This window comes from Salmo salar, chromosome ssa19 (genome assembly GCF_905237065.1).
Source record: "Salmo salar chromosome ssa19, Ssal_v3.1, whole genome shotgun sequence".
Lineage (NCBI taxonomy): Eukaryota > Metazoa > Chordata > Actinopteri > Salmoniformes > Salmonidae > Salmo > Salmo salar.
This window is the reverse complement of record NC_059460.1, coordinates 18,107,642-18,134,434: the sequence shown is the minus strand read 5'-3', so window position 1 is coordinate 18,134,434 and position 26,793 is coordinate 18,107,642. Positions and strand designations below refer to the sequence as shown.

The 26,793-nt window shown below is 46.2% G+C and overlaps 1 protein-coding gene across 1 annotated transcript in view; it reads right to left on the bottom strand.

The window, feature by feature from the left end:
• Nucleotides 1-449: 449 nt before the first annotated feature.
• LOC106578544 (neuropilin-1a) overlaps nucleotides 450-26,793 on the bottom strand; it is an 80,606-nt gene continuing 54,262 nt past the window's right edge. The window contains 13 exon segments of the mRNA XM_014157488.2: nucleotides 450-3,642; nucleotides 3,938-3,991; nucleotides 4,292-4,388; nucleotides 5,519-5,796; nucleotides 6,066-6,209; nucleotides 7,499-7,546; nucleotides 8,953-9,052; nucleotides 9,054-9,064; nucleotides 13,604-13,748; nucleotides 16,121-16,276; nucleotides 16,559-16,734; nucleotides 23,143-23,287; nucleotides 25,265-25,420. Of these exon segments, the coding sequence (XP_014012963.2) occupies nucleotides 3,341-3,642; nucleotides 3,938-3,991; nucleotides 4,292-4,388; nucleotides 5,519-5,796; nucleotides 6,066-6,209; nucleotides 7,499-7,546; nucleotides 8,953-9,052; nucleotides 9,054-9,064; nucleotides 13,604-13,748; nucleotides 16,121-16,276; nucleotides 16,559-16,734; nucleotides 23,143-23,287; nucleotides 25,265-25,420 (1,812 nt within the window). The 3' untranslated portion in view covers nucleotides 450-3,340.

Sequence of the window (26,793 nt, the reverse complement as noted above, 5' to 3'; positions counted from 1 at the left end):
TAGTCACTTCAAACCTACCTCCATGTACAAATTACCTCGACTAACCTGTACCCCCGCACATTGACTCGGTACCGGTACCTCCTATATATAGCCTCATTATTGTTATTTTACTGTGTTACTTTTTATTATTTTTTACTTTAGTTTATTTGGTAAATATTTTCTTGACTCTTTCTTGAACTGTACTGTTGGCTAAGGGCTTGTAAGTAAGCATTTCACAGTAAGGTCTACACTTGTATTCAGGGCATGTGACAAATAAAGCTTGATTTGATATCACCCCTTTCCTTCCATATAAATATAACTATATAAACTGGGAATTGGCCCTTAATCTGTGCCTCTATATCCTCCTGTGTTATCAACACAGCGCCGCGGTAGCCCACACGACCAGCATGTTCACCTCCAAATACAGTCCTACCAACCACAACCAGAACAATACAAATGTTCCGCCCAGATTTTTCTTTTTAAGGCTTGCTGTTTATTAATCTTTTCCTACAACAGCAAATTACAGAAGCAGTATTGAAAATAAAAGTATTTTTTTTTTGGTAAAAAAAATGTGCACAAAATTTGAATGACAGTACAAAACGAAGCGATAATAATCCAGGTAAATGGGGACATAACTATAGGAATTTTGTATACCTTTTTCAATAATGAAAACATCTCAATTTGTACATTTCTGAATTATATCACAATCTGAAACTATAAAAAAGAAGAAAGAAAATGAACACAGTTTTTTTCAGTTTTAGATTTTCTTTACAAATTAATGCTATAAACACAAACTCCTTAAATATATTTATCAGTGCAACATTGTTTCTTTTTAGTTTCCACCCTACAGTATCCTTTTCTCTAGTTACCAGAATGAGGATACTGTCCTCAAAGCTGAATGCACAAAACAGTAAGCATTGCAAAGTGGGACATCAAACCTGAAATGAACAAAAGCCAAGCTGAGCATGTGTTCACCACAGCACACGACATAGTACACGGATATAGCAGATGTCCTCCTGTTCAACATCATTATGTCTCTGATTGTTGTGGTGTAGAAAATCCAATGGGCTTTTCCAATGGTCAAGTCCTCCTTAGACCTTTACTTCCCCATCCATAACTCTTTTGGAGCATTGCTAGATCCATCGGTAGGTCTCAAGAGATTTCAGAGTTCACATTGACGCAAGATATGCAACTTCAGCTGAAAAACATGTATAAAAATGAACCATCAAACATTGCAGTTTATAGTCAACCCACCTTCCCCTTTTTGAAATTGCCGGGAGTCCATTCCAGTCAGTGCAACGCAAGAGGTCAATTTCCTGTGAACGTTCATTGAAAAAGGTGTGGATGTGGTTGAAAGGCTGCGGACCGTCCAGTAGTAGTGTGCTGATCACAAACCCCTCCCCAAGTAGAAAAGGTATCCAATCATCCTTTGGTAAAGACAACAGGGCGAGTGACCTGATTCGCCATGCGTGATGACATCACTCGTCCGCTTAGCTCTGTACCAGCGTCCTTCCCTCATGACATCGGCCCTGACATCACAACATTTGGCTGCTACACGTTTTATAGATGTAAACCTAGGCCGTAGTGTGTCCAATATGTGACAACACAATACAAACCTATGATCATGATTATGAAAATCTAGCCTGCTGTGTGAATGTGAAAGCCAGTTGTGAAAGCCATTCTTCAGTAAGCCCTCCCCTGCCTAAATCACTCTAGTGAGGATTTAGATGTTGAATGACAAAGTGCATTCTAAGTTGCAATGTTTTTTTTGTAGGACAATCCACAGATGCCTGGGAAAGGAGATACCTAGTCAGTTGCACAACTGAATGCATTCAACCAAAATGTGTCTTGTGCATTAAAGCCCTCTGAAGGGGGCTGCCTTAATCGACATCCACGGCACACAGTTGTTTTGAACAGCAGATTTTTCCACCTTGCCAGCTCAGGGATTCGAACAAGAAACCTTTCAGTTACTGCCCCAACACTCTTACCCGCTAGACTACCTGCTACCCCATACCTATGGAACTGGAGGTGGTCAACTCCACTGGTCAACTCATACAGCTAAAGCAAAGCAAAAGCAATGGTTGTTTTTTGGTATGCTGGCAGACAGACATTCCATATATCTTCCTCTACTGCTGCTGTTGATATGAGAAAAGAGGACAGACCCTGTGTGAGGGGAGGAGGATAGGGGTGTGTGGCTGCCATATGTTAGTTAGTGTATAAAAGTTAATAACATGAATACAACTGTTTGTCTTTTTTCATTTGTGTTTATGATAACTTCTTCGTTGTCCCCTCCATGGTGTCATGAAGTGGATTGCATCTAGAAAACGTAGATGACATTGACTGGTCGGTCAGATTGAACAAGCAAGTCTCCTTTGAATGTGCACTGAATTGTCATAACAGCGGCCTATCTTCACACAGCACACAGAGTCTGCTCTCTCTTCTGGAGAGCAACGAAATGAAACAATAAAACCACAACACTTCACTCTTCACAACAACAGTCAAACGATTGTATTTACAACACACAACCCATTGAAAAAAGGGATACTGCAGCTTTTTTTTTTTTTTTACCTTTTACTTTCTTAAAAAAGGGCATTAAAATATATTAAAACTTATGTACAATATTATGTGTGTCTGGGACAGAGAGAGAAAAGCGCCATGGAGGGATTGGATCATGTTTTGCAGACTTGATTATTAGCTAATTTAAAGCCCCTGCTTTAGTTTTCAGATCATTATCATAACGTTGTCAGAACTTTGTCAGAACTTAGTGGAGGAAAAAATGGCAACTAAGATGTATTAAAGGCACTGTCAGAACCATCTACTGCCAAGGGGAGTGACCGTAACCCTTAACCTCTGATCCGCACCTGCAGACAGAGGCAGAGGGCAGTGGCAGTTCAACCAACAACATAGTCAGTTATGGTTCATTTTGGATTTTGATACTTCTCTTTCAACACAAAAATAACAACTTTGATGTAAAATAATAATAACTAAATGTTTTTTTCCTCCCAGAAAATGATAAATACTTTAAACATTATAATCATTAAATTGGTCTCAACACCAGCATCCGATTGTAAAAATGAATGAAAATCAAATAGAAAAATTAAAATAATCATCTAATCATCTGTACAGATTTTTTCTCCTGTATTTATTTTTGTACACAGTGCCCCCTACTGGTAGGTTCCTGTTACTGCAGCTCCTGAGAAAAGCAATGGATCAGTCACAACCTCCCATTGGTTCCTGAACCTGGGCCTTCTCCGATGAGAGGCTTCCGGCAGTCCCTTTAGGCCCGGCAACTTATTGAGTCTTGGCTATGCCTACAGTCTTGTGCACTCCCCACACGCACGTCTCACTTCCCCCTTCCTATTCACGCCTCTGTGTATGAGTTCTGTGAATTGAGTTTGTCCTTCTTTAGCTTGACTCCATCCACCAGCTCAAAGTTATAGTTCTCCAGAGCGGATAAGTTCCTGTCAGCCATGTGGCCATGTGAGCAGGCACAGTAGAGGACGACCCCACAGATGGCCCCCAGGAAGACCCCTAGGGCGCTCATAGCGATGATGGTGATGAGGATAGGGTCCAGTGTCTTCAGCATGTTACCTGCCCCGCCACTGACACCGTTCAGGATCTCATTGTTCTCCACGATCTCAGGGAAGTCTGTGATGTCCACAACTGCAGGAGAGAATGAGCAAAAGAGGGTGAGTAGACTGGCGTAATGTGACCTATAAGGACAACATTTATCTCATATTCAACCGTCCCACTATTCAGGGAAATCTACAGCTTTGTAGATAGCTGTTGCATATGTTTGGACAATGCTTTTTTTTGTGCTTATTTTTCAACACTAAATCCCTATGCTGTGTGTAACAGAGAAGAGAGAGTGAAGAAGAGGTTGAGCAGATGGACGTATTAGTGAAATCTGTGGTAATCTCGTAAACGTTTTGTATCAATACGTAATAGGGTGACTTACTGATTTCATTGAATCTGTCTTCAGGCAGCATGGGCTCTGTAGGAACATCAGGATCTGTTGAGGAAGACAGAGAGATAGTTAGAAAAGTCCTTCCCTCCAGCACAATAGTAGAAAAATCATTTCACTCTTTACACTGAACATGATATAGAGGGCCGGTTTCCTGGGACACAGATTAAACCTAGTCCTAGACAATAAAAAAAGTACCTTCAAAGGAGAGTCTGCTTTTTAGTCCAGGACTACGCTTAATCTGTGTCTGGGAAAGCATCTGAAAATGTTAGGCCTGTACAGACTGGTGTTCTTAGGTCACTGGCTCAAATCCGGCTTGAACGATCAATGCAGCAAAGAAACACTCACCCTTGCAGTCAGCCATGTTCAGATTGTCCAGGATCTTGATATCGTCCACAGCGATATCACCCCAGCTCTTCCTCTCCACCAACCCTTCAATCACCACCTGGAAAAAAGAGAGAACAACCTTTTAATAACTTTACAACAACCTCTCGAAAAACTCATTTCCAAATTTATATCACCTCGCTAATCACCAAGTAGCACTAATCAAACTAAACGTGCCCTGCAATTAAAAAAGTGTTGAATTTATACATATCAAACAGACATTACATGATCAAAAGTAGGACACCTGCTCGTGGAACATCTCATTCCAAAGTCATGGGCATTAATATGGAGTTGGTCCCCCCTTTGCTGCTGTAACAGCCTTCACTCTGAATCGTCATTTTATGCTGTAGCATTAAGATTTCCCTTCACTGGAACTAAGGGGCCTAGCCCGAACCATGAAAAACAGCCCCAGACCATTATTCCTCCTCCACCAAACTTTACAGTTGGTACTATGCATTGGGGCAGGTAGCGTTTTCCTGGCATCCGCCAAACCCAGATTCGTCCATCGGACTGCCAGATGGTGAAGGGTGATTCATCACTCCAGAGAACATGTTTCCACTGCTCCAGAGTCCAATGGCGGCGAGCTTTACATCACTACAGTCGACGCTTGGCATTGCGCATGGTGATCTTAGGCTTGTGTGCGGCTGCTCGGCCATGAAAACCCATTTCATGAAGCTCCTGTCGAAAAGTTATTGTGCTGACATTACTTCCAGAGGCAGTTTGGAACTCGGTAGTGAGTGTTGCAACTGAGGACTGATGATTTTTATGCACTATGCGCTTCAGCACTCCGTTCTGTGAGCTTGTGTGTCCTACCACTTCGCGGCTGAGCCATTGTTGCTCCTAGACGTTTCCACTTCACAATAACAGCACTTACAGTTGACCGGGGCAGCTCTAGCAGGGCAGAAATTTGACAAATTGTTGGAAAGGTAGCATCCTATGACGGTGCCACGTTGAAAGTCACTGAGCTCTTCAGTAAGACCATTCTACTGCCAATGTTTGTATATGGAGATTGCATGGCTGTGTGCTCGATTTTATACACCTGTTAGCAACGAGTGGGGCTGAAAAAGGCAAAATCCACTGATTTGAAAGGGTTGTTCACATACTTTTGTATATATAATGTAGTTGTAATGTATATGAGACATACTACATTGATCTGTCCAATCCTATAGATCAGAGACTCTCTCTCCATACCTGATAGGGTTTACTGGAGTGCGGCACCAGCACGCGTCCCTCTCTCCAGCGGTTGCCCTGGTGACCGCTCACGGTCCACAGAAGTATGTCGGCCATGCCGTCCACCGTCTCCTTCCTCTGTTTGATGTGTAGCGTGCCGATGTGCGAGCCAAACATGTGGTACCAGAACGAGACGCACAGGTCAGACTGACCGACTGTTACCCCTGGACTGACCAGCCTAGCAACCTCCGTTTCCTGGGCGCCTGTCGCTAGGGTGTAGATGAAATTACCAGATCCACCTGGATGGGACATGACAAGGGGGAAGGGCCAGTGAGAAAAGGAATATGTGATGTCATCACTCTTCAGCTAAAAGGCAGTGGTGGGAAAACCTATCACCCAATGGAAACCTTGGTTTTGACAGTTAGAATACGTGTGACCAGCTTTGTCATGAAGGACTTAGAAAAATAGATAGTGTGTGATACAATGTGTCAGAAGACTAGGTCAACTGGATATAAATGACTTACACAGTTATCATTAGCTTACGTTGTTGTTTTTAATGTGTCTGTACCTGTGTGGTCCATGTTGGGTCCAGTGTTGAGCGTGGGCGTGCCGCTGGACTGTATCTGCCATCTGAAGCCGCTGTCCTCTGAGGTCCAACCGCAGAACGAGGGGTCGTTGGCCCAGCCAAAGTCACACGCAAACCACAGGAATGCTGCAGAGCAAGGGGGACAGATCACAGGTCAGTGTGTCATATAGAGACACATATAAATATTCTAGATTCTGTAGTAGGCCAGACCACAAACTGGTTGAAATAGACCATTGTATAAACATGAATCAGAGGGGATTTGGGATGACCTGAGGGCTCACTAGATTAGATACAGCGAGTGTTGTGGAGATGATTTATTTGGGTAAATCGCTAGAGGGAAGCAGAGAACTGTGAAACTTGAATATCAGAAGAAAGGGCTCCTGAGCTTCATAAAAAACCTACGAGACACAGCGAGAGGGAGTGACAATGAGAGGAGGGTAAATCCTGCCAGAATAGGGTGGATGGCGGGTGGGACTTTGCACGGAGATGTTGAATAAATCCAGTTAACGTTCTCTTTTAATAAACAGAGCGCATGAACAGGATATGGGCTCATAAAAAAAGATGTACAATGACAATAAGATAGCAGGAGAGGAGAGAGATAGAGAGAGAAAGGAGAGGAGAGAGATAGAGAGAGAAAGGAGAGGAGAGAGATAGAGAGAGAAAGCGAGTATGTGTGTGTGTTCACAGCAGCCTACTGAGAGAGATGACTTTATAATGAGACCCCCCCACCCCACCACACCACACACACACACACACACACACACACACACACACACACACACACACACAGAGCTGAAAGGCCTTCTGAGAGTACAGTATGTATGTAAGAGTGGGGCGATGGGGAGCTTCGTTTTGTTATCAAATTGGATAAAGAAAGAGACTTCCAAAGAGGCAGCACAAGGGAGATATGTTAAGGATGTCAGCTCTGCCTCTGAAAGCCTGTATGTCTGTGTCTGTGCAAACGCTAAGGCCCCAGCTCTCCAAAGAATAAAAAATGTGAGCCAATATTCCCTTTAATAATCTCTGGGTTTTAACTAGTTTCTGCAGGCAGCAGAATATATTTACCCATTAAACACAAAGGATGGAATTCCCATGTGGAACCACATTTCAGGCACACAGACACATTTTTCTGAAGAAATCCTGTTCCCAATTAAGAGGTTTTTGGTTTTTACATTCTAAGGAGGACTGGAGCAGGGATAGTGACAAGCTCTCTGTAAGATGAGCAGCCCCACAGTTCACATCTGATGAATACTAGAGGACAGATTTTTCTCCAGTAGTCTACTACTGGAAAAAACGAGTTCAACCCACACACGAATGAACCTCACACACATCGATTCTAAGCCCCTCACACACGCATACAGTCACACAGACACCAGTCTCGTATACAGTACACTGATAATACAATGGGTACTAACCTGGGATGGTGTCCACATCTGTCATAGCCTCTGGCATTGTGGTTCCACCTGTCAGAACAACACAGTGTTAGCACAGTTAGCCTAGCCGTAGTCTAGGAAATCCCAGACATAGGGCAACCGCACTAGGAACATTAGTTACATTGTGGGAGGCGACCCGTCTGTCTAGAGAGACTAGCCTAGCCGTGACACATAACAGTGTAGCATAGTTAGCCTAGCTGTAAAACATAAAACATAGCATAGTTAGCCTAGCCGTAAAACATAGCATAGTTAGCCTAGCCGTAACACATTAAACATAGCATAGTTAGCCTAGCCGTAACACATTAAACATAGCATAGTTAGCCTAGCCGTAACGCATTAAACATAGCATAGTTAGCCTAGCCGTAACACATTATTCTGGTGCCAAACGGATGCCCCCTCTCCTTCTATGTCTCTTAACTCTTACCAAACACGTCCACACTCCCTCTTTCACTATATGTAGGGCCAGGAGGCAGAGAACCAGAGTGACTGAGAGTGCCATGCACATCACTGAACACTGGAGACTGCTGCATTGAAATGGGGCTAGGAGAGAGGAATAGCCAAAGAGCGAACTCCATGTCCCAAATGGCACCCTATTCCCTATGTAGTGCACTGCTACTGACCAAAGCCCTAAGGGCCCTGGGAAAAAGTTGTACACTATAAAAGGAACAGGGTGCCGGTCAGGACATATCCATAGGGAACAGCATTGTATAGAAAGGTGGAAGTCAGGGGCAGTACGGCAGGTTATTATCCGGTTAGTGGGGAAAGAGGCCAGGCTAGAAAGAGACCAAGGCTGCTGAGAGATAAAAGGCTGAGAGGGAAACACAGCTGGGTGGGGGATGGGAGAGGAGGAGAGGCAGACAGGTGCAGGTGAGAGGGAAACACAGCTGGGTGGGGGATGGGAGGAGGAGGAGAGGCAGACAAGTGCAGGTGAGAGGGAAACACAGCTGGGTGGGGGATGGGAGGAGGAGGAGAGGCAGACAGGTGCAGGTGAGAGTGAAACACAGCTGGGTGGGGGATGGGAGGAGGAGGAGAGGCAGACAGGTGCAGGTGAGAGGGAAACACAGCTGGGTGGGGGATGGGAGGAGGAGGAGAGGCAGACAGGTGCGAGGGCAGGTCAGATGTGAGGGAGGACGTCCGGTTGAGGGTGGAAGACAGGCTCTGAGGTGCATGAGATAAGGTTTCTCATTAGGTTGTAAAGGGGTAAAGATGGGGTTGCAGGTGCAGGTGATTAGGTGTGTGTGTGTGTTTATCTAGGTATGTGGGCTTAGTATAAAGCGAGAGTAGGGTAGAGGAGTAGAGGTAGAGGAGTAGGGGTAGAGGAGTAGGGGTAGAGGAGTAGGGGTAGAGGAGTAGGGGTAGAGGAGTAGGGGTAGAGGAGTAGGGGTAGAGGAGTAGGGGTAGAGGAGGTAGCAGTCTCATGAGAGTGATGTTAGCACCTGTCACTTCGTAGTCATCACCTGTTCCACTGTGGCAGCTGGCCTGGTCATCATCACAGTCGTCTGATGGGGCGGTGGTGGGGGCCGGCGTGGTGGGGGGTGATTGTGGGAGCTGCGGAGGAGAGAGGGAGAGAGAGGGGAAGAGAGAGAGGGGAGAGAGAGAGGGGGAGAGAGAGGGAGGGAGGGGCAGAGAGAGAGAGAGAGAAAGTTAATGTTAATCTTGCATTCAGCTGCTCCTTTGTAGGGTTTGGTATCACATACACTACACACATACACTACACACATACACTACACACATACACTACACACGTACACTACACACGTACACTACACACGTACACTACACACGTACACTACACACGTACACATACACCACACACATACACCACACACATACACTACACACATACATTACACTACACACATACAGTACTACACACATACAGTACACTACACACATACAGTACACTACACACATACACTACACACATACAGTACACTACAGACATACACTACACACATACAGTACACCACACACATACACCACACACATACACTACACACGTACACCACACACGTACACCATACATGTACACTACACACATACAGTACACTACACACATACACTACACACATACACTACACACGTACACCACACACATACAGTACACCACACACATACAGTACACACATACACTACACACATAAACTACACACATACAGTACACCACACACATACACTACACACATACACTACACACATACAGTACACACACACATACACCACACACATACACCACACACGTACACCACACACATACACTACACACGTACACTACACACGTACACTACACACGTACACTACACACATACACTACACACATACACTACACACATACACCACACACATAAACCACACACATACACTACACACATACACTACCGTAAATTCCGGACTATAAGCCGCAACTTTTTTCCCAGGCTTTGAACCTCGCGGCTTAAACAATGACGCGGCTAATATATGGATTTTTCCCACTTTCCCACTTTTCCAAAAAAACATTCTGTGACGTGCTCAGTTTTTTTGGCGGCATGAAGCTTTCATTAGACCAATGAAATTGCCGAACGGGTTAAGGTCAAACAACTTTTTTGTTTACTGTTTAGATTAAATCGAGCGCTCTCAAACTTCTCGGTAGTTATTTTGTCACCCTCATCATGGCAAAGACACGGAGAAATGCATATGATGCAGCTTTCAAGTTGAAGGCGATTGATCTGGCTGTTGGAAAAGGAAATAGAGCTGCTGCACGGGAGCTTGGTCTTAATGAGTCGATGATAAGACGTTGGAAACAGCAGCGTGAGGAATTGACTCAGTGCAAAAAGACAACTACTGGTAAAGCTTACTGCTAATTTTTTATTTTTGTTACAAGCCGTGTTTCGTTAAAGCCTATTTATTTTTGTTACAAGCCGTGTTTCGTTAAAGCCTATTTATTTTTGTTACAAGCCGTGCTTCGTTAAAGCCTATTTATTTTTGTTACAAGCTGTGTTTTGTTAAAGCCTGTGTAAAGTTAATTTGTTTCAATGTACCGGTAGGCACCTGCGGCTTATAGACATGTGCGGCTTATTTATGTTCAAAATAATCTATATTTTTTAATTCAGTGGGTGCGGCTTATATTCAGGTGCGTTTAATAGTCCGGAAATTACGGTACACACGTACACTGCACACATACACTACACACATACAGTACACCACACACATACACTACACACATACACTACACTACACACATACAGTACACTACACACATACACTACACACATACAGTACACTACACACATACAGTACACTACACACATACACTACACACATACAGTACACCACACACATAGACTACACACATACACTACACACATACAGTACACTACACACATACAGTACACTACACACATACACTACACACATACACTACACACATACACTACACCACACACATACACACATACACTACACACGTACACCACACACATACAGTACACCACACACATACACTACACACATACACTACACACATACAGTACACCACACACATACACTACACACATACACTACACACATACAGTACACTACACACATACACCACACACATACACTACACACATACACTACACACATACAGTACACTACACACATACACCACACACATACATTACACACATACACTACAAACATACACTACACCACACACATACACCACACACATACACTACACACATACACTACACACATACACTACACACATACACTACACACATACAGTACACCACACACATACACCACGCACATACACCGTGCACATACACCACGCATACAGTACACCACGCACATACCTCCGCACACATACACTACGCACATATACCACGCACATACACCACGCATACAGTACACCACGCACATACAGTACACCACACAAAAACACCACACACATACACCACCTACATACACCACGCACATACACCACGCACATACACCACGCACATACACCACGCATACAGTACACCACGCACATACACCACGCACATACACCACGCACATACACAACGCACATACACCACGCATACAGTACACCACGCACATACACCACGCACATACACCACGCATACAGTACACCACGCACATACAGTACACCACGCACATACAGTACACCACGCAAATACACCATGCACATATACCACACACATACAGCACCTACATATACTACGCACATACCCCACACATACAGTACACCACACATACAGTACACCACGCACATAAACCACCTACATACACCACGCACATACACCACACATACAGTACACTACACACATACAACACGCACATAAACCACCTACATACACCACGCATACAGTACACCACGCACATACACCACACACGCAAACATATACAAACACATACATGGCAGGCCATGCCAGTGGATTCAATCACTGAGCTATTAACAGCCCCTTTTATCAGGATACAGAGGAAGGTTTAGTGTGAATAGAGCCAGTGGATGGTGGATGCTGAGGCTTTAGGTTTGTGTCCCAAATGGCACCCTATTTCCTAAATTGTGAACTACTTTTGACCAAGGCACTACTTAGGGAATAGGGTGCCATTTGGAATACAAGCTAGATTTGTGTTTAGGCTGGAGATCAGATGCATGGGTCTAGAATTGGGCTGGAGGCTGGGCCCCACCCTGGCCTATAATTAGGGCCCACTGGCCTCGTTGGATGTGGGCATGGCCGCAGCTCTGATCCATGCTCCGCTAACACACCGCCTGGATGTGTTTACCCTGACAGAGTAATGAATGGGCTTCCCCAGGACAGCGGGAGGGAGGGAGGGAGGCAGGGAGGGAGGGAGGGTGGGAAGAAGTGAGGGAGATGGAGAGAGAGGGAGATGAGGGAGATTGGGAGAGAGGTAGATTGGGAGAGAGGTAGATTGAGAGAGAGGTAGATTGAGAGAGAGGTAGATTGAGAGAGAGGTAGATTGAGAGAGAGGTAGATTGAGAGAGAGGGAGATTGAGAGAGAGGGAGATTGAGAGAGAGGGAGTTGGAGTTGGAGATGGAGAGAGAAGGAGATGGAGAGAGAAGGAGATGGAGAGAGAAGGAGATGGAGGGACAGGGAGATTGAGAGAGAGAGAGAAGGAGAGAGAAGGAGATGGAGAGAGAAGGAGATGGAGAGAGAGGGAGATGGAGAGAGAGGGAGATGGAGAGAGAGGGAGATGGAGAGAGAGGGAGATGGAGAGACAGGGAGATGGAGAGACAGGGAGATGGAGAGAGAAAGGGAGAAGAAAGAGTACATGTGTAATCTAGAATTATGTAATCCCTCGCCCTCTGCTATATGAAATATGAGTGATCAACCTCTGTCAGATTCAGGGTGGAAAGGTCGTTGACAGGGTCAATGCTCTAGCTGGAGAAAGATGAATTTATCTGTACTCCTGGGGCTTAGCTTACACACCACCACTCACGTACCTGTGTCTGTATTTGTGTGTGTGTGTGTGTGCGTGTGTGTGTGTGTGTGTGTGTGTGTGTGAGTGTGTCTGTGTGTGTGTTTTTGAGTGTGTGGTGGCATTAACAGTGAAAACAAGCATTATCATCCTTCTAAAGCCCCGGTGGGACTCCATGGCTTACACAGGGCTGCGCTTGCTACAGCCTCCCTGAAATCCAATATGTAAATCCACTTAGGCCTGGCCCGCCAGAGCATGTTCTCATAGCAGAGAGGGGAGAGAGAAAGAGGAGAGAGAGAAAGACAGGTGGAGAGAGAGAGACACACACAGAGAGAGAGAGGGGGGGGGCGAGGTGAAGAGAGCGAGACAGAGAGAGAGCGAGGCAGACAGAGGGGAGAGGAGAGAGAGAAAGAGGAGAGTGGCCCCAGAGAAACGATGGAACAGGGACTGGAAGGGGTTGGCAGTAATCCTCAGGGCAGATGGGGTTTCATTTGATCCCATGTAATATGTATGAGCGGTCTTGCTTCAGGAATGGCTTTGATGCAGCATGCATGGAGACTAGACAACTGTCCCTCTCAGGGAGAGATAGTGGGGCCTACTGGGCCCTGGACAGCTGTTGACTCCACGTGGAGTACAATTAAAATGCGTGTGTGTGTAGGATTCCATTTAAGACCTACCTTCGATCTCACAGCCCAGGAGCTCGAGACGCAGGCCCATCCCAGCAGGGGTGGACCTCTCTGGGTAAACCCTGATGTATCGGGTCAGCAAGGGCTCCACGGTCCTCAGCTCTGGTGTATCGTAGTTCTGATTCCCCTCGAAAATCTGTGGAGAGGACCACCTGTGTTATTTCATCGACAACAGCAGAGAAGTCCTATACCGTACACACTGCAGCTGAGAGAGAGGCTGAGAGAGGCAGATACAGATACAGAGAGAGACAGATACAGAGAGAGAGAGACATACACAGAGAGAGAAAACGAGAGAGAAATGTTACTGTCTGATAATGTCATTGCTCTCTCTGATGTCTCTCTCCTATCACAGAGACCCTAAGGCAGACTTATTCCTTCCTTTGGAAAATGAGCAGGGCTCGAGCAGGGCTGAGAGAGGGGAGAAAACAATGGAAGATGGACCAGATTTCTCCGGCTGACATCTAAAAGCACTGTCAGTGAGACTGTAAACGAGAGCCCGGTGGCTACAACTAGCACCTGCCGCCCCAGCAGGACACAGCGGTCAAGGGCAGCCTCAGCTCACTCTGTCTCTGCTCAGCCTCTGAAGTTCTCTATTTAGAGGAAAGAGAGAGGCTAGGGGCCTTTTCTTTGGGAATAACGTAGAGAAGGGGTAAGATAGAGGAGAGGACGAATGCTTTCTCGCTGCTCAGCTTCTGATCTTGTCATCTGAATAAGAAAGGAGGATTCTGTTAGGGAATAACAGAGGTACACGTAGAGGCGAGGAGATGAAAGGGCAGGAGAGTAGAGGAGAAGAGAGGAGAGGTAGAGGAGGGGACAGTAGTGGAGATGAGAGGAGAGGTAGAGGAGGGGACAGTAGTGGAGATGAGAGGAGAGGAGAGGTAGAGGAGGGGACAGTAGTGGAGAGGAGAAGAGAGGAGAGGTAGAGGAGGGGACAGTAGTGGAGATGAGAGGAGAGGTAGAGGAGGGGACAGTAGTGGAGATGAGAGGTAGAGGAGGGGACAGTAGTGGAGAGGAGAAGAGAGGAGAGGTAAAGGAGGGGACAGTAGTGGAGAGGAGAGGGAGAGGTAGAGGAGGGGACAGTAGTGGAGATGAGAGAGGAGAGGTAGAGGAGGGGACAGTAGTGGAGATGAGAAGAGAGGAGAGGTAGAGGAGGGGACAGTAGTGGAGAGGAGAAGAGAGGAGAGGTAGAGGAGGGGACAGTAGTGGAGAGGAGAAGAGAGGAGAGGTAGAGGAGGGGACAGTAGTGGAGAGAGAGAGAGGAGAAGTAGAGGAGGGGACAGTAGTGGAGATGAGAAGAGAGGAGAGGTAGAGGAGGGGACAGTAGTGGAGATGAGAGGAGAGGTAGAGGAGGGGACAGTAGTGGAGATGAGAGGAGAGGTAGAGGAGGGGACAGTAGTGGAGAGGAGAAGAGAGGAGAGGTAGAGGAGGGGACAGTAGTGGAGAGGAGAAGAGAGGAGAGGTAGAGGAGGGGACAGTAGTGAAGAGAGGAGAAGTAGAGGAAGGGACAGTAGTGGAGATGAGAGAGAGGAGAGGTAGAGGAGGGGACAGTAGTGGAGAGGAGAAGAGAGGAGAGGTAGTGGAGGGGACAGTAGTGGAGATGAGAAGAGAGGAGAGGTAGAGGAGGGGACAGTAGTGGAGAGGAGAAGAGAGGAGAGGTAGAGGAGGGGACAGTAGTGGAGATGAGAAGAGAGGAGAGGTAGTGGAGGGGACAGTAGTGGAGATGAGAAGAGAGGAGAGGTAGAGGAGGGGACAGTAGTGGAGAGGAGAAGAGAGGAGAAGTAGAGGAGGGGACAGTAGTGGAGATGAGAAGAGAGGAGAGGTAGAGGAGGAGACAGTGATGGAGTGTAGTGGATTAGTGACCATTAACACTGGAACAAGTCTTGTCTGTATTTGATGCTCGGACTTCCTTAGGGAAAGAGGGAGAGACAAGTAGGACCCAGCCTCTCACTCCTTCATAAATCAACCATCAGGTGATCTGGGACACATTTACACCACATCCTGTCGCAGAAAGTTATAATCGGGACGGGGCTGTAGAGGTACTTCCTGGAGGTTTGCGTCTGTGTGTGTGTGTGTGTACGGTGTGTGTGTAAGGCGCTGTGTGCGCGTGTGGCACACTCAAAGCATGCCGACGCCGGCAGATACATCTAGGGTCGTTTCTGCGTGTCACACGCTCTCTCTCAGCTCTCCTGACCTTTTCCCCGCTCTCTTGAGTGGAGTACGGTTCTACTGAAAGGCTTGAGCAACATCAGCAGAATACTATGAGGATAGACACTAGTCAGCAGTAGGACTAGGAGAAACCTTACAGATGGTTATCCTAATGTGCTATAAAGTACTACCCAAATGGACTCCATAAATGTTTCAACAGCCACAGTACAACAAATGTGTTTTCAGTTTGGAAGAGGGAGATCATTTCCCATTAGATAGTCAACAAAACCCTACTTTCTGTCAACTGCTCAACACGGTAAACCCAACAAACAAACAACCAATGAAAACTGTTCTCCCTCTTACCTTTGGCTTGTTGCCGCTGGCGTCCTGGACCATCTTCCAATCAGATCCGTTGTTACTGTATCCCAGTCTGAACTTCTTCATGAACACCTTGTTCTCTCTGTGTTTCCCTCCCTGGATGATGAGCCCTCGTACCAGCTTCTCCTCCCCCAGGTCCACCTGCAGATGAATGGAGAGGAAACGCATTATAAGCAGTTCATAGGTACTCATAACAGCATCATAATGCCTTATACCTATATGCCATAAGTAAAGTGTTTCCGAACTGTTTATTTGTAAACTCATCATCATTTTGGCCAAATTCTTTGTAAGTAAAGGTAGGATAGATCCTCAGAAAACCAAAATTTATATGAACCAATAACATTTCACAACCATCAAACCTATCTCTAATTGCAAAGCCAAAACCCCCCCATAAGAATCGTCTATTAATATAGTTGATCTAACCTGTAGCCACTCTGAGGTGAAGGGCTGGGGCTGGGGCAGCAGGGTCCACCCGGAGCGGCTGGTCAGCAGGCGGGCGTTCTCGGGTACCCAGCTCCGGTCCGTGTGGGACGAAGCTGTGATCTGGGCATCAGTGATTAGGCCCGATACCATGCCAAGCATGCCTGAACATGGATACTCTGTGAGAGGGAGAGAGAGATAGAGGTTAGCATAAGTCTTTCAATGAGCAAGAGGGATTTGAGGGAGAACCTGAGGGGGATATTTTTATCTCAATAAATGATTTGTATCACCAGTCCGAGAAGGTTGTTTTCATGGTTCATGTGTTAATAGGGGAAAAGATAGGGATGGGTTGAATGACTGAGACAGTGAGTGATAGTGATGGTGTGAGAGAGAAACACTCTCTCGTTGTGATGCCTCCACCTCTCTCTCATTCTCTCTTTCCTTCTCTCGCTCTCTCTCTCTCTCTCTCTGTCTGTCTGTCTCTCTCTCTCTCTCTCTCTCCTAACCGCTTGAATACTAATGTCTCCGCCTGGAGTGTTTGTCTCCCGGCATCCAATTAAAACTCTCCCTTCCTTCAGCGGTCATTTCTACCTGGGAGAGCTTTTCTTTCATCTTGAACCCCCTCCCTCCCTTCATCCCCATCGTCCCCCCTTTCCTTTTGCTGTTCTATACCTCTGCTCTAATTTAGCCCTGTGTTCTCCGACCTTTCATCCTGAATCTGTGTTCGTTCATTTTCATCCGCTTGAGTCCCTTGTGCATTCTACCTTTCATTCTACCTTTCATACGCCCTAACTGCTTGCTGCTGGTGGCGGTTTCACTTTGTGCCGTTTGCACCTTCCGGGTCAGAAAAATGTTCCGGGAATGAATCCACACACACAGGCTGACTGTCTTGTCTGTCTCCTGACTGGCCGTCTCTTTCCTTTCCATCCACTTAATCAAAAGAGTCTGCAGTGACCTGCAGTAACCAATATCATCTTTACAATCTGCTCCCAGGGAGAGGGATAAAAGGAGATATATTCTTGGAACGTCTGCGACTGTATGAAACTCAGTGTAACTCTGCCAAACCAACAGAACAAGGCTTCATTCAATCTTTTCCATCGTTATCACAGTTCCTGTTCAAAACAGAGAAGAATAAACTAGTTCTACGTGACTCCCAGGAGACCCAAACGAGTCCAAATCGAATCAGAGACGACGCCATGGTTCCTCAGGACAGGACCAAACGCTCACGGGGAGATTTGTCATCCGTTTGAGGCTGAGAATTTCTCTTTCATCGCCTGCCAAGCGCCCTGTGAGTGTGATCCCTGTGATCTCTGATGGAGCCATGTCAGAGGGAAGCTAAGGCACTCCACTGCGGTGGCTCACGCTCTCGCTCTTTGAAGCGGATGGATAAGAGAGAGTTAGAGAGGGGGGTTTCCAGGGGGATTTGGAAGTTTTGGTGATCAGAGCACCACAGATCATCTGCTGTATTCACGAGCTTTTAATGCACCTCATTTGGGACTGTTTTGGGCAGCACGCACACCGGACACACCCAGAAACCGACCGCGTGTGTGTGTAGTGGCACACCACTGCAAGGGGCAAGGCTGAGCAGGGTAACCCAGGGTTTGGCTGGGGAACTCTGTGGCTAAACATACACATGGCCTTATTTACCAATAGCACAGCAGAGAGTCAGCAGTCAGAAGGGATGAGGTTAAGCTATTAATACGTAGGTGTGTACAGTACCTCCAACTGCAGGGCACATCTCATGTGCAAAGACCAGATAAGATTAGACACAACCTGAAGGCCCTCCCACTGGGCACAAATGTCAATTCAACGTCTATTCCATGTTGGTTCCATGTCATGTCATTGAAATGACGTGGAAACATCGTTTAGCTCAGTGGGCTGTTTCTCTGTGGGCTTAGAACGGACCACTTTGATATCTCCTAAAAAGCATTTGTCAGTAATCTCTCTGAATGCAGGACTGAAAGCAGCCTTAAAGCAGAACCTCTCAAACCTGACCAGAGAATTACAAGATCACGCTCTCTCTCTGACTCTGTCTCTCTCCATCTCTCTCTCTCTTTGTCTCTCTTTGTCTCTCTCTCTGACTCTCTCTCTCTCTCTCTCTCTGACTCTCTCTCTGTCTCCTCTCCTCTCTGAGCGTGTGCAGAACATCCAGCTGGCAGTGTGATCAGAGTGGTGCCCTGCCTGCCGTCGGCTGATGAGGTCACAGAGTGGCGCTCCCTGCTCCTGTGATGTGTCTGCAGTGCGGTGTGTGTGTGTGTGTGTGTGTGTGTCCGCAGTGCGGTGTGTGTGTGTGTGTGTATGTCTGTGCGTGTGTGTGTCTGCAGTGCGGTCTGGTCTCACGCCCAAACATTGAAGCGCTCCAGCTGTGTGCCAGCACCGCACTGCCCTCTGCACATACACACATGCAAATGCACACACGGGCACGCAAACACACAAACGCACAGACACGCACACACAAAGGCACGGGCTCTCACACACACTAACAAGCACAAAAACGAACACATACAAAAGCTAGCGTACACAGACAGACTCGCAGACAAACAAATGCACACACATAGATAAAGCCCTTCACAATGTCATAAAATAAATGCATGTCGACAAAGAGGCATGGGGCGCTGTGAACCTGACCACAATCAAAGCCTTGTAGTGGGTGGAAGGTTGCCAGCATCACACTGATGAAGATCACTGCAGACTTTGTGGACCCAGCAGGGGGCTGAGACTGAGGGGGTTGGGGAAAGGACAGAGGGTAGGACAAGAGCCACGGAGATGGTGTGTGTGTGAGTGTGTGCGTGTCTATGCAGGCAGTTGCAGTACTCAGCTATGAGAAGCCGCTCGCCTGGCCCGCTAAACTACTCTGTCTGCCGGCCTGCCTGCTGTTGATGTCATCCATATTGAATGAGGTACATCTAAACATCAGGTAACATCAATGCGTAATCATCTTCATGCGGCTCTCCTTCATAATGTAGAAGGCAGCACTCGCCTCGGAGTAGATCCTCTCTCACTGGGCTCTCACTACTGTGAGTTAGGGAGACACTGAAATGTACACAATAGTTACCCAGAGGAAAATGGGAGAAGGTCATGCTTTTTAAAATTTAGTCCAGGGAAGGGTAATGTAATTTGTAATCGATGAAATGCAATATTACTCAGGGTTGGAGAATGAGTTGCTTATTATAGTATCTCATGTGTGCCCGATGCTGCCCCTCATCCCTGATTCTATGCTGGGCGCGCAATATCAAGTGCACCTAGTGTGGTCTCAATCAGCCTGCCCTGCTCTTATTGATGTAAACCCTACTGTGCTGCCTAACCAATGACTGTACTGTGTGTGGTGGCATTTCAGGAGGCGAGTTAATTTGTCCAAAAAAATGCAATATCTGTGAGCACAAGCTAGGCCTACTGATGTCCTGTTCAGTTCGAGAGAGAGAGCGTGAAGATGATAAACAGGAATTAAGGTATTTTTTTTATTTTTATTCTGGATCCGCATTAGCTGTTGCCAAGGCAGCAGCTACTTTTCCTGGGGTCCAAAGCTTGCTACTGATATAATTGATTTTAATACAAATGAAATGGACCTGAATATATAAAATGATCTATAATTACGCTTTAGTCCACAATGCTTTATGCTAGAAACAAGCTGTAAAATGCCGGGGGAAAGACATGACTCCAATGCATATGGGATATACTTGGATTGTCTCTATGACCGTCAGAGGCTGTGCTACAATCTCCAATAGCCGAGGAGACATGGTTTAGTGCTCTTTTGGGGGGTTGGGGAGCGCAAATAAAATTATGAAATGACGTCATCATTTCCTCAATCAAAGTTTGTATCAACAGATTGAATATCACTATAGAATAGGTGCATAAAATGCATCCTCCAATTGCCATGTCTGCCTATTTGCCCACACATCTTGTCTCAAGAAAATGATATATTTTTAATAATCTCAAACACCAAGTTCCTCTTTTCAAATTAAGGCCATCTTCAAACTAGACCATCATCTGTCAACGGTGAGTGATAATTCTTCCCGTTTTACAGGTGAAATGTCCAAACTGCATGCCAGTCACTTGAAGTCAATCAGTTTCATGGGAAGATGCATTTAGAGCTTCTAGAATGACTGTTTCATCAGCGAATGAAAGCAGATGGCGTGAACAATCAACTATATTAGCATTTCTTGTAGGTCTATTTTGATTCAATCTAAGCATAGCCTGTAGTGTGTGCACTGTAGAGCTTTAATGATTGTTGAAAGAATATTGGACTATTCAGCTTCAGACAAGAAATGACTGAGGAGGTGTTTTTGGTGTAACATACTGTATTATAGTCCTACTACAGTATGCTACAGTAGGCCTATATGGTATTACACTATATATACAAAAGTATGTGGACACCCCTTCAAATTAGTGGATTCTGCTATTTCAGCCACACCCGTTGCTGACAGGTGTATAAAATAGAGCATACAGCCATGCAATCTCCATAGATAAACATTGGCAGTAGAATGGCCTTATTGAAGAGCTCAGTGTCATTCAACGTGGCACCGTCATAGGATGCCACCTTTCCAACAAGTCAGTTTGTCAAATTTCTGCCCTGCTAGAGCTGCCCCTCTCAACTGTAAGTGCTGTTATTGTGAAGTGGAAACGTCTAGGGCCAACAACGGCTTAGCCGTGAAGTGGCAGGACACACAAGCTCACAGAACGGGACCGACGAGTGCTGAACTGCTTAGTGCGTAAAAATAGTCTGTCCTCAGTTGCAACACTCACTACCAAGTTTCAAACTGCCTCTGGAAGCAACGTCAGCACAAGAACTGTTCATCGGGAGCTTCATGAAATGGGTTTCCATGGCCGAGCAGCCACACACCATGCATAGTGCCAACTGTAAAGTTTAGTGGAGAAGGAATAATGGTCTGTTTTTCATAGTTCGGGCTAGGCCCCTTAGTTCCAGTGTAGGGAAATCATAATGCTACAGCATACAATGACATTCTAGACGATTCGGTGCTTCCAACCCCATTGAACACCTTTGGGATGAATTGGAACGCCGTCTGCGAGCCAGGCTTAATCGCCCAACATCAGTGCCCGACCTCACTAATGCTCTTGTAATTGAATGGAAGTCCCCGCAGCAATGTTCCAACATCTAGTGGAAAGCCTTCACAGAGTGGAGGCTGTTATAGCAGCAAAGGGGGGACCAACTCCATATTAATGCCCATGATTTTGGAATGAGATGTTCCACGAGCATGTCCACATACTTTTGGTCATGTAGTGTACTGGATATACGGATCTGCTATGTAAAATACTACTGAATCACTTTGTGATCTTGTGAGACATTGATTCAGCTTTGATCTAACTTTACTAAACCAGCACCATTGTGAGAAGTGATACTCTTCTATTTGTAATAATAATAATATTAATAATATTATTATTATTATTATTAATAATAATAATATTAATATTAAGTGATGTGTAGGACTATTAGATATTGGCCACATCTTGATGAGGGTTATTTTGAGCGATCTGAGCGCCCTGCTGAAAGGACAGCTGTGGTCAGGTATCGTTCTGAGTTCCAGGGCGCAAGGTGTTCTGTGGAATTTTCTGAACGTAATGGAAGACGCGCAGTGAATATGGATCCTAGATGTCATTGGTGTGACGAGGTTCATGCAGGGGATCAGTTTGTCTGCATACACAATAGAGGTGGTCCGTTTCTGTAAGCTAAGCACTCGGAACAGTAGGGCGAGTTCAAGTGGGTTGTACAAGACTGTTTTGAGAGCCGTTTTAGCAACCCCTGGTAGAGTTTTCTGTCTGTGGCTATTCTTGTTAAGTCGGATTTGGCCCGCTCAAAGTGGTCACGCCTCCAACCAACCGGCCTTTGCACACACGCCTACAATTCCTAATTACCTGATGATATGTGGCTGCTATGCTAAACAATGAATGGCTCAAATTCATTAATGATCAGATACTTCAGTTGTAGCTGGTTCTGTTGTGCTCAATTTTTACAGTTGATAGACAACTTTAGTTCTGTTACAAACTTAGAGACTCCTCTTTTTTAACAACAGCCTGCATGGAAATGTTCATTTCAGAGAGATCTGATTGCATCCATGTATCCCTCATTATAAATAACCTACAGTCCCTTAGTAAATCATTTCAGCTACTCTTCTAGATGAGGAGGAAAATATCAACCAGGTACATGAGAGATGAGAGGCCTAAACAAATCCTAAAGGAACACGTAGACACTCATTTTACCGAAAGGTCAAACAATATACCATCACCAGCAGTGACTTGCATGCATTTGAATGTTGTTTGGTCATTTGAATGGTAAACTAACATCTCTAATGTATTTATCCTTTATTTAACTCGGCAAGTCAGTTAAGAACAAATTCTTATTTACAATGACGGCCTAGGAACAGTGGGTTAACTGCCTTGTTCTGGGGCAGAACGACAGATTTTTACCTCGTCAGCCCGGGGATTCAATCTAGCAACTTTTTCGGTTGCTGGCCCAACGCTCTAACCGCTAGGCTACCCGCCGCCCCTATGTAATGCTAGGTGACGCTAAGTAGCGTCTGCCAGACAGAGAGATATAGTGTGTGAAGCACTGGGATCTCCATGGTACTGACCTGATATTTTACAGCCGTACACCTCGAAGCGCAGAGCGATGCCTGTTTCCCAGGCGACGGGCCGGATCCGGATGAAGCGGGTGAGCGTGGGTTTGGGAAGCATCGTCCTGGCGACGTCAGTGGGGTTGGTGTTCCCTTGGAAAACCTGGGAGGAGAGGAGCTGTTCATTATTCACAGAGTTTGTTTAGTGTAGTAGTAGAGCCACCAGGAGAGAGGCCTACTGGGCCAACTGAGGCCTTGGCCTCGCCTCACACAGTGCCCCAGAAACAGAGCTCAATGACGGGGCACAGGCCATATGCAGGCCAGCCTCCCTCCAATGTTCGTATTAGGCTACTGTCTTTAGACTATATACTATATACTGTATCATTTCCTGAGCATTGACAGTATATGGAAATGAGATATTAACCATATTCACAACAGTTCATAATGCACCAAATATTGTGATTGTGACCCAGCTGCAATTTCAACCATATACAAACATCTTCACCCTACAGTTGTATCCAACTGAGAAACGCACGCACACACTGACAACACCTTACAGTCCATCCCACATCACCCTCACCCTGGCTAAGTCTCACTCTGTAGGCATCCAGTGGTACGGTGGTGTTAACCCCGTGGCAGGAGAGTGCTAGCCAAGCAGTAGCGGTGTGTTGCTTGGCAGTAGAGCTCATCTGGGCTGAAGTGAACGTGAACGGTGGCAGCGCTAAAACGCCAGCAGGCAGGGCCAATGGAACCATTAGTCTGTTCAAAAGCCTCTCTATCACTGTCCCTACATCCCTCTCTCTGTTTCCTGGGTAATGGTTGTCAACTGAGTCATCCACTCTCCTATATGTCACGCCGGTCGGCGCTCCTCTCTCTCTCTGGCGTCTCTGTCGCACCAATAACTATTAAATGGCTTTTTCCAGCTAGCTAGCACCATCACCATCACACTATAGCGCCAACCTGCAGGCTCAGCACCTAGTAAATAGGACCAACTACTCACAAAAGCACTTTAGAGGCCGGAACTGAGAGACAGGGCTTTTCACATCACCTTGCTTTAAAAAGAAAACGGTGTACTTTGGAGAGGTCGTAAAATAATTGGGCCTGAGGGGACAGGGGGAGGGGGTATAGACTCCAGACACAGACACAAAGAGAGCTGCTCTGGCTGCTATGGGGAAAACGTGGCTGCCCTTATCAGTAGCACACACACAATGGTGACTATTTACAGGTTCCACAGATCCTTAGCCTGGTCAAACAAACCTCTTGATGGGCCCGTGGAGTGTGGACACCCACTAAGAGAGGTTTGTTTACAGACAGAGAGCCTTCTGGTCTGTTTCACAGGCTGATCACTGATCGATCGTCAGATCCAGTCAGATCATTAGGTTAGCCACGCTCTGGTCAAGTCTCTCTCCCTCTCGCTCCCTCTCTGTCTCTCTCTAGCTCTCTCTCTCTCTGTCTCTCTCTCTCTCTCTCCTCCCCATTCCATTCATCCATGTCACTCCTGGTTTATTAAAGGCTTTGTTAACCGCTCTCCTTCTTCAGACAAATACCAGAGCCTGACACACAGTAAACAATGACTTCATCCAACTAAATGACTACTGTAGCGTCTTTATGAGAGAGGCAGTAGTACTACACTCTAAATAGTTTCTCACACAATGCTCTGTGCATTAGCATACCACGCTAAGCGCATAATACTATGGTGGAGAAAACGTTGTTCCACAGAGACAGAACCGAACACAGGCCAGACCAGACCAGGGGCATTCCCCTTTTGTTGAGATATGGTGTGGCTGAGGCAGAGATCCAAGCCAATACTAAGGAGGAGAGCACAATTCAACTCTGGCTGAAAGCACGGAAATGTCGCTCTGGATAAGAGCGTCTGCTAAATGACCAAAATATATATGTTAGTTTACATGACTGGCATTCTGGGTCTGATTGGCCATTGTGCCACAGCTCTGTAAGTCTTCTGAGAAATGTGTCTCAACTAGTGTTGATGCATGTTTTCTGCTTTTACTACACGATTCGAGTATTACTGCAGTAATACATACAATGCTGAAGTATAGGAAAAGTTGATGTGCTTATGATCCCATGCAATGTTAGAGGTAGGCAGTGGGGTACAGAGTGGGTGAGGAGTAATCTCTCTTACCTTCTGTTTTGAACCCTCCTTCAGTGTGATCCAGTCTTCTCCGTTAGAGCTGACGTCCACCTTGTAGGACTTGACCCAGTAGGTCTTCTTCGTCTCCTGGGAAACGGCCCCCTGTGTTCCGACGGCCGACACGAACCGGAGGAAACCCAAGTCCACCTGAAGGGAGAGGGAACGGTCAGTAAAATTCAATGGCACATACAGTACATACAGCAAGACTTTGGGTTTTAGTGCAAAGAGAACTGTTCTGCAAGTCCAAATACTGATGACATAAAAGAGTAAAAAATACAACCCTGCTATTGGAAAACACTTTTAGCCTGCACCTCATTTAACTATGACTAGAATGTAATAAACAGCAGAGGTATGGAATGATATTCTATTAATAAAACACCACAACTTCATTTCCTGTGATGGGGAGACAAGAGCTTATTGGATAAAGGTGAATATTGAATGGAATTGGCCTTCTCATAATATTCCAAACAGAGGATATAGATTGAATTTCAAATAGTACAAGGTTGCATAAAAAAATCAGAGCTTCATAAAGTAATCATGAACTGCTGTAACATTACTGATGTCATTATATTTTCCCGAGCCGGCTGCCAGACAGGGGGAACAGGGCCAAGAGCCTATTGGATAGAAGGGAGTCTGAACAGAGTCTGTACGGCTGAAAGGACCGTGATGCTGAACAGACTAAAGAGAAGGAGCTTTCCAAGCATCAGGGTTAGAGCGGTTACACTGTTTTCTATCAGAACTGTGGACAGTGTGTGTGTTTGTATGTGTTTGTGTGTGTGTGTCTGTCTGTCTAGCATCATGCTCGCTCTATACCATGCAGACCCATCCTCCTGGAGCTGCCTGTCCGTGTGTGACTCGTACTCCTCTGAACAACCAGGACATCCTGACCTGAACCCCCCCCATCTCCCCATGGATCCCCTTAAATAGACTGGTCCATGTCCCATCAAGCTTGTCTAACAGGGATGGAGCTCTATTGGTCTGGGTGTGGATTGATTCAGCAGTCCAGACGTGGGTAGACCCCACTCTGAGAGAAGACAGAAAGATCTGTTTCGGCTCGCCGGTCCCTCGCGCAGAGAGACCAAAACAACACCTCTGGACTTGCATTCCATCTGCTGGGCTGCCCCTATGGAGCCCACTTAAACCCTACCTCTCATCCCCCCCAGCCGGAACAGAGGAGGAGGAGAGGAAAGACTGGTGGGTGACTGACGGAGGAGAGGAGGGCACGTAGGAGAGGCCTCCAGTAGTGGGTGGCGAGGTTACGCTGCACTGTTAGTATTTAACGGGCCATAACCTCTATCTCTCTCTCTCCGACTGGCCACACTGGGGCTAATAAGGAGTGATGCAATGGCGTAAAATAAACGCAGGGGGGGGGTCAATCAAACGAAGGGTTGTTTGTGTGGGAGTTGTGGGAAGGGAACGGGCTGCTGGCTTCGTTACGGTGCTGTGTGGAGGGAGGGAGAGGGAGCGACAAAGAGAGAAGGAGCGAGAGAGTGGGAAGAGAGAGAGAGAGAGAAGCTTTG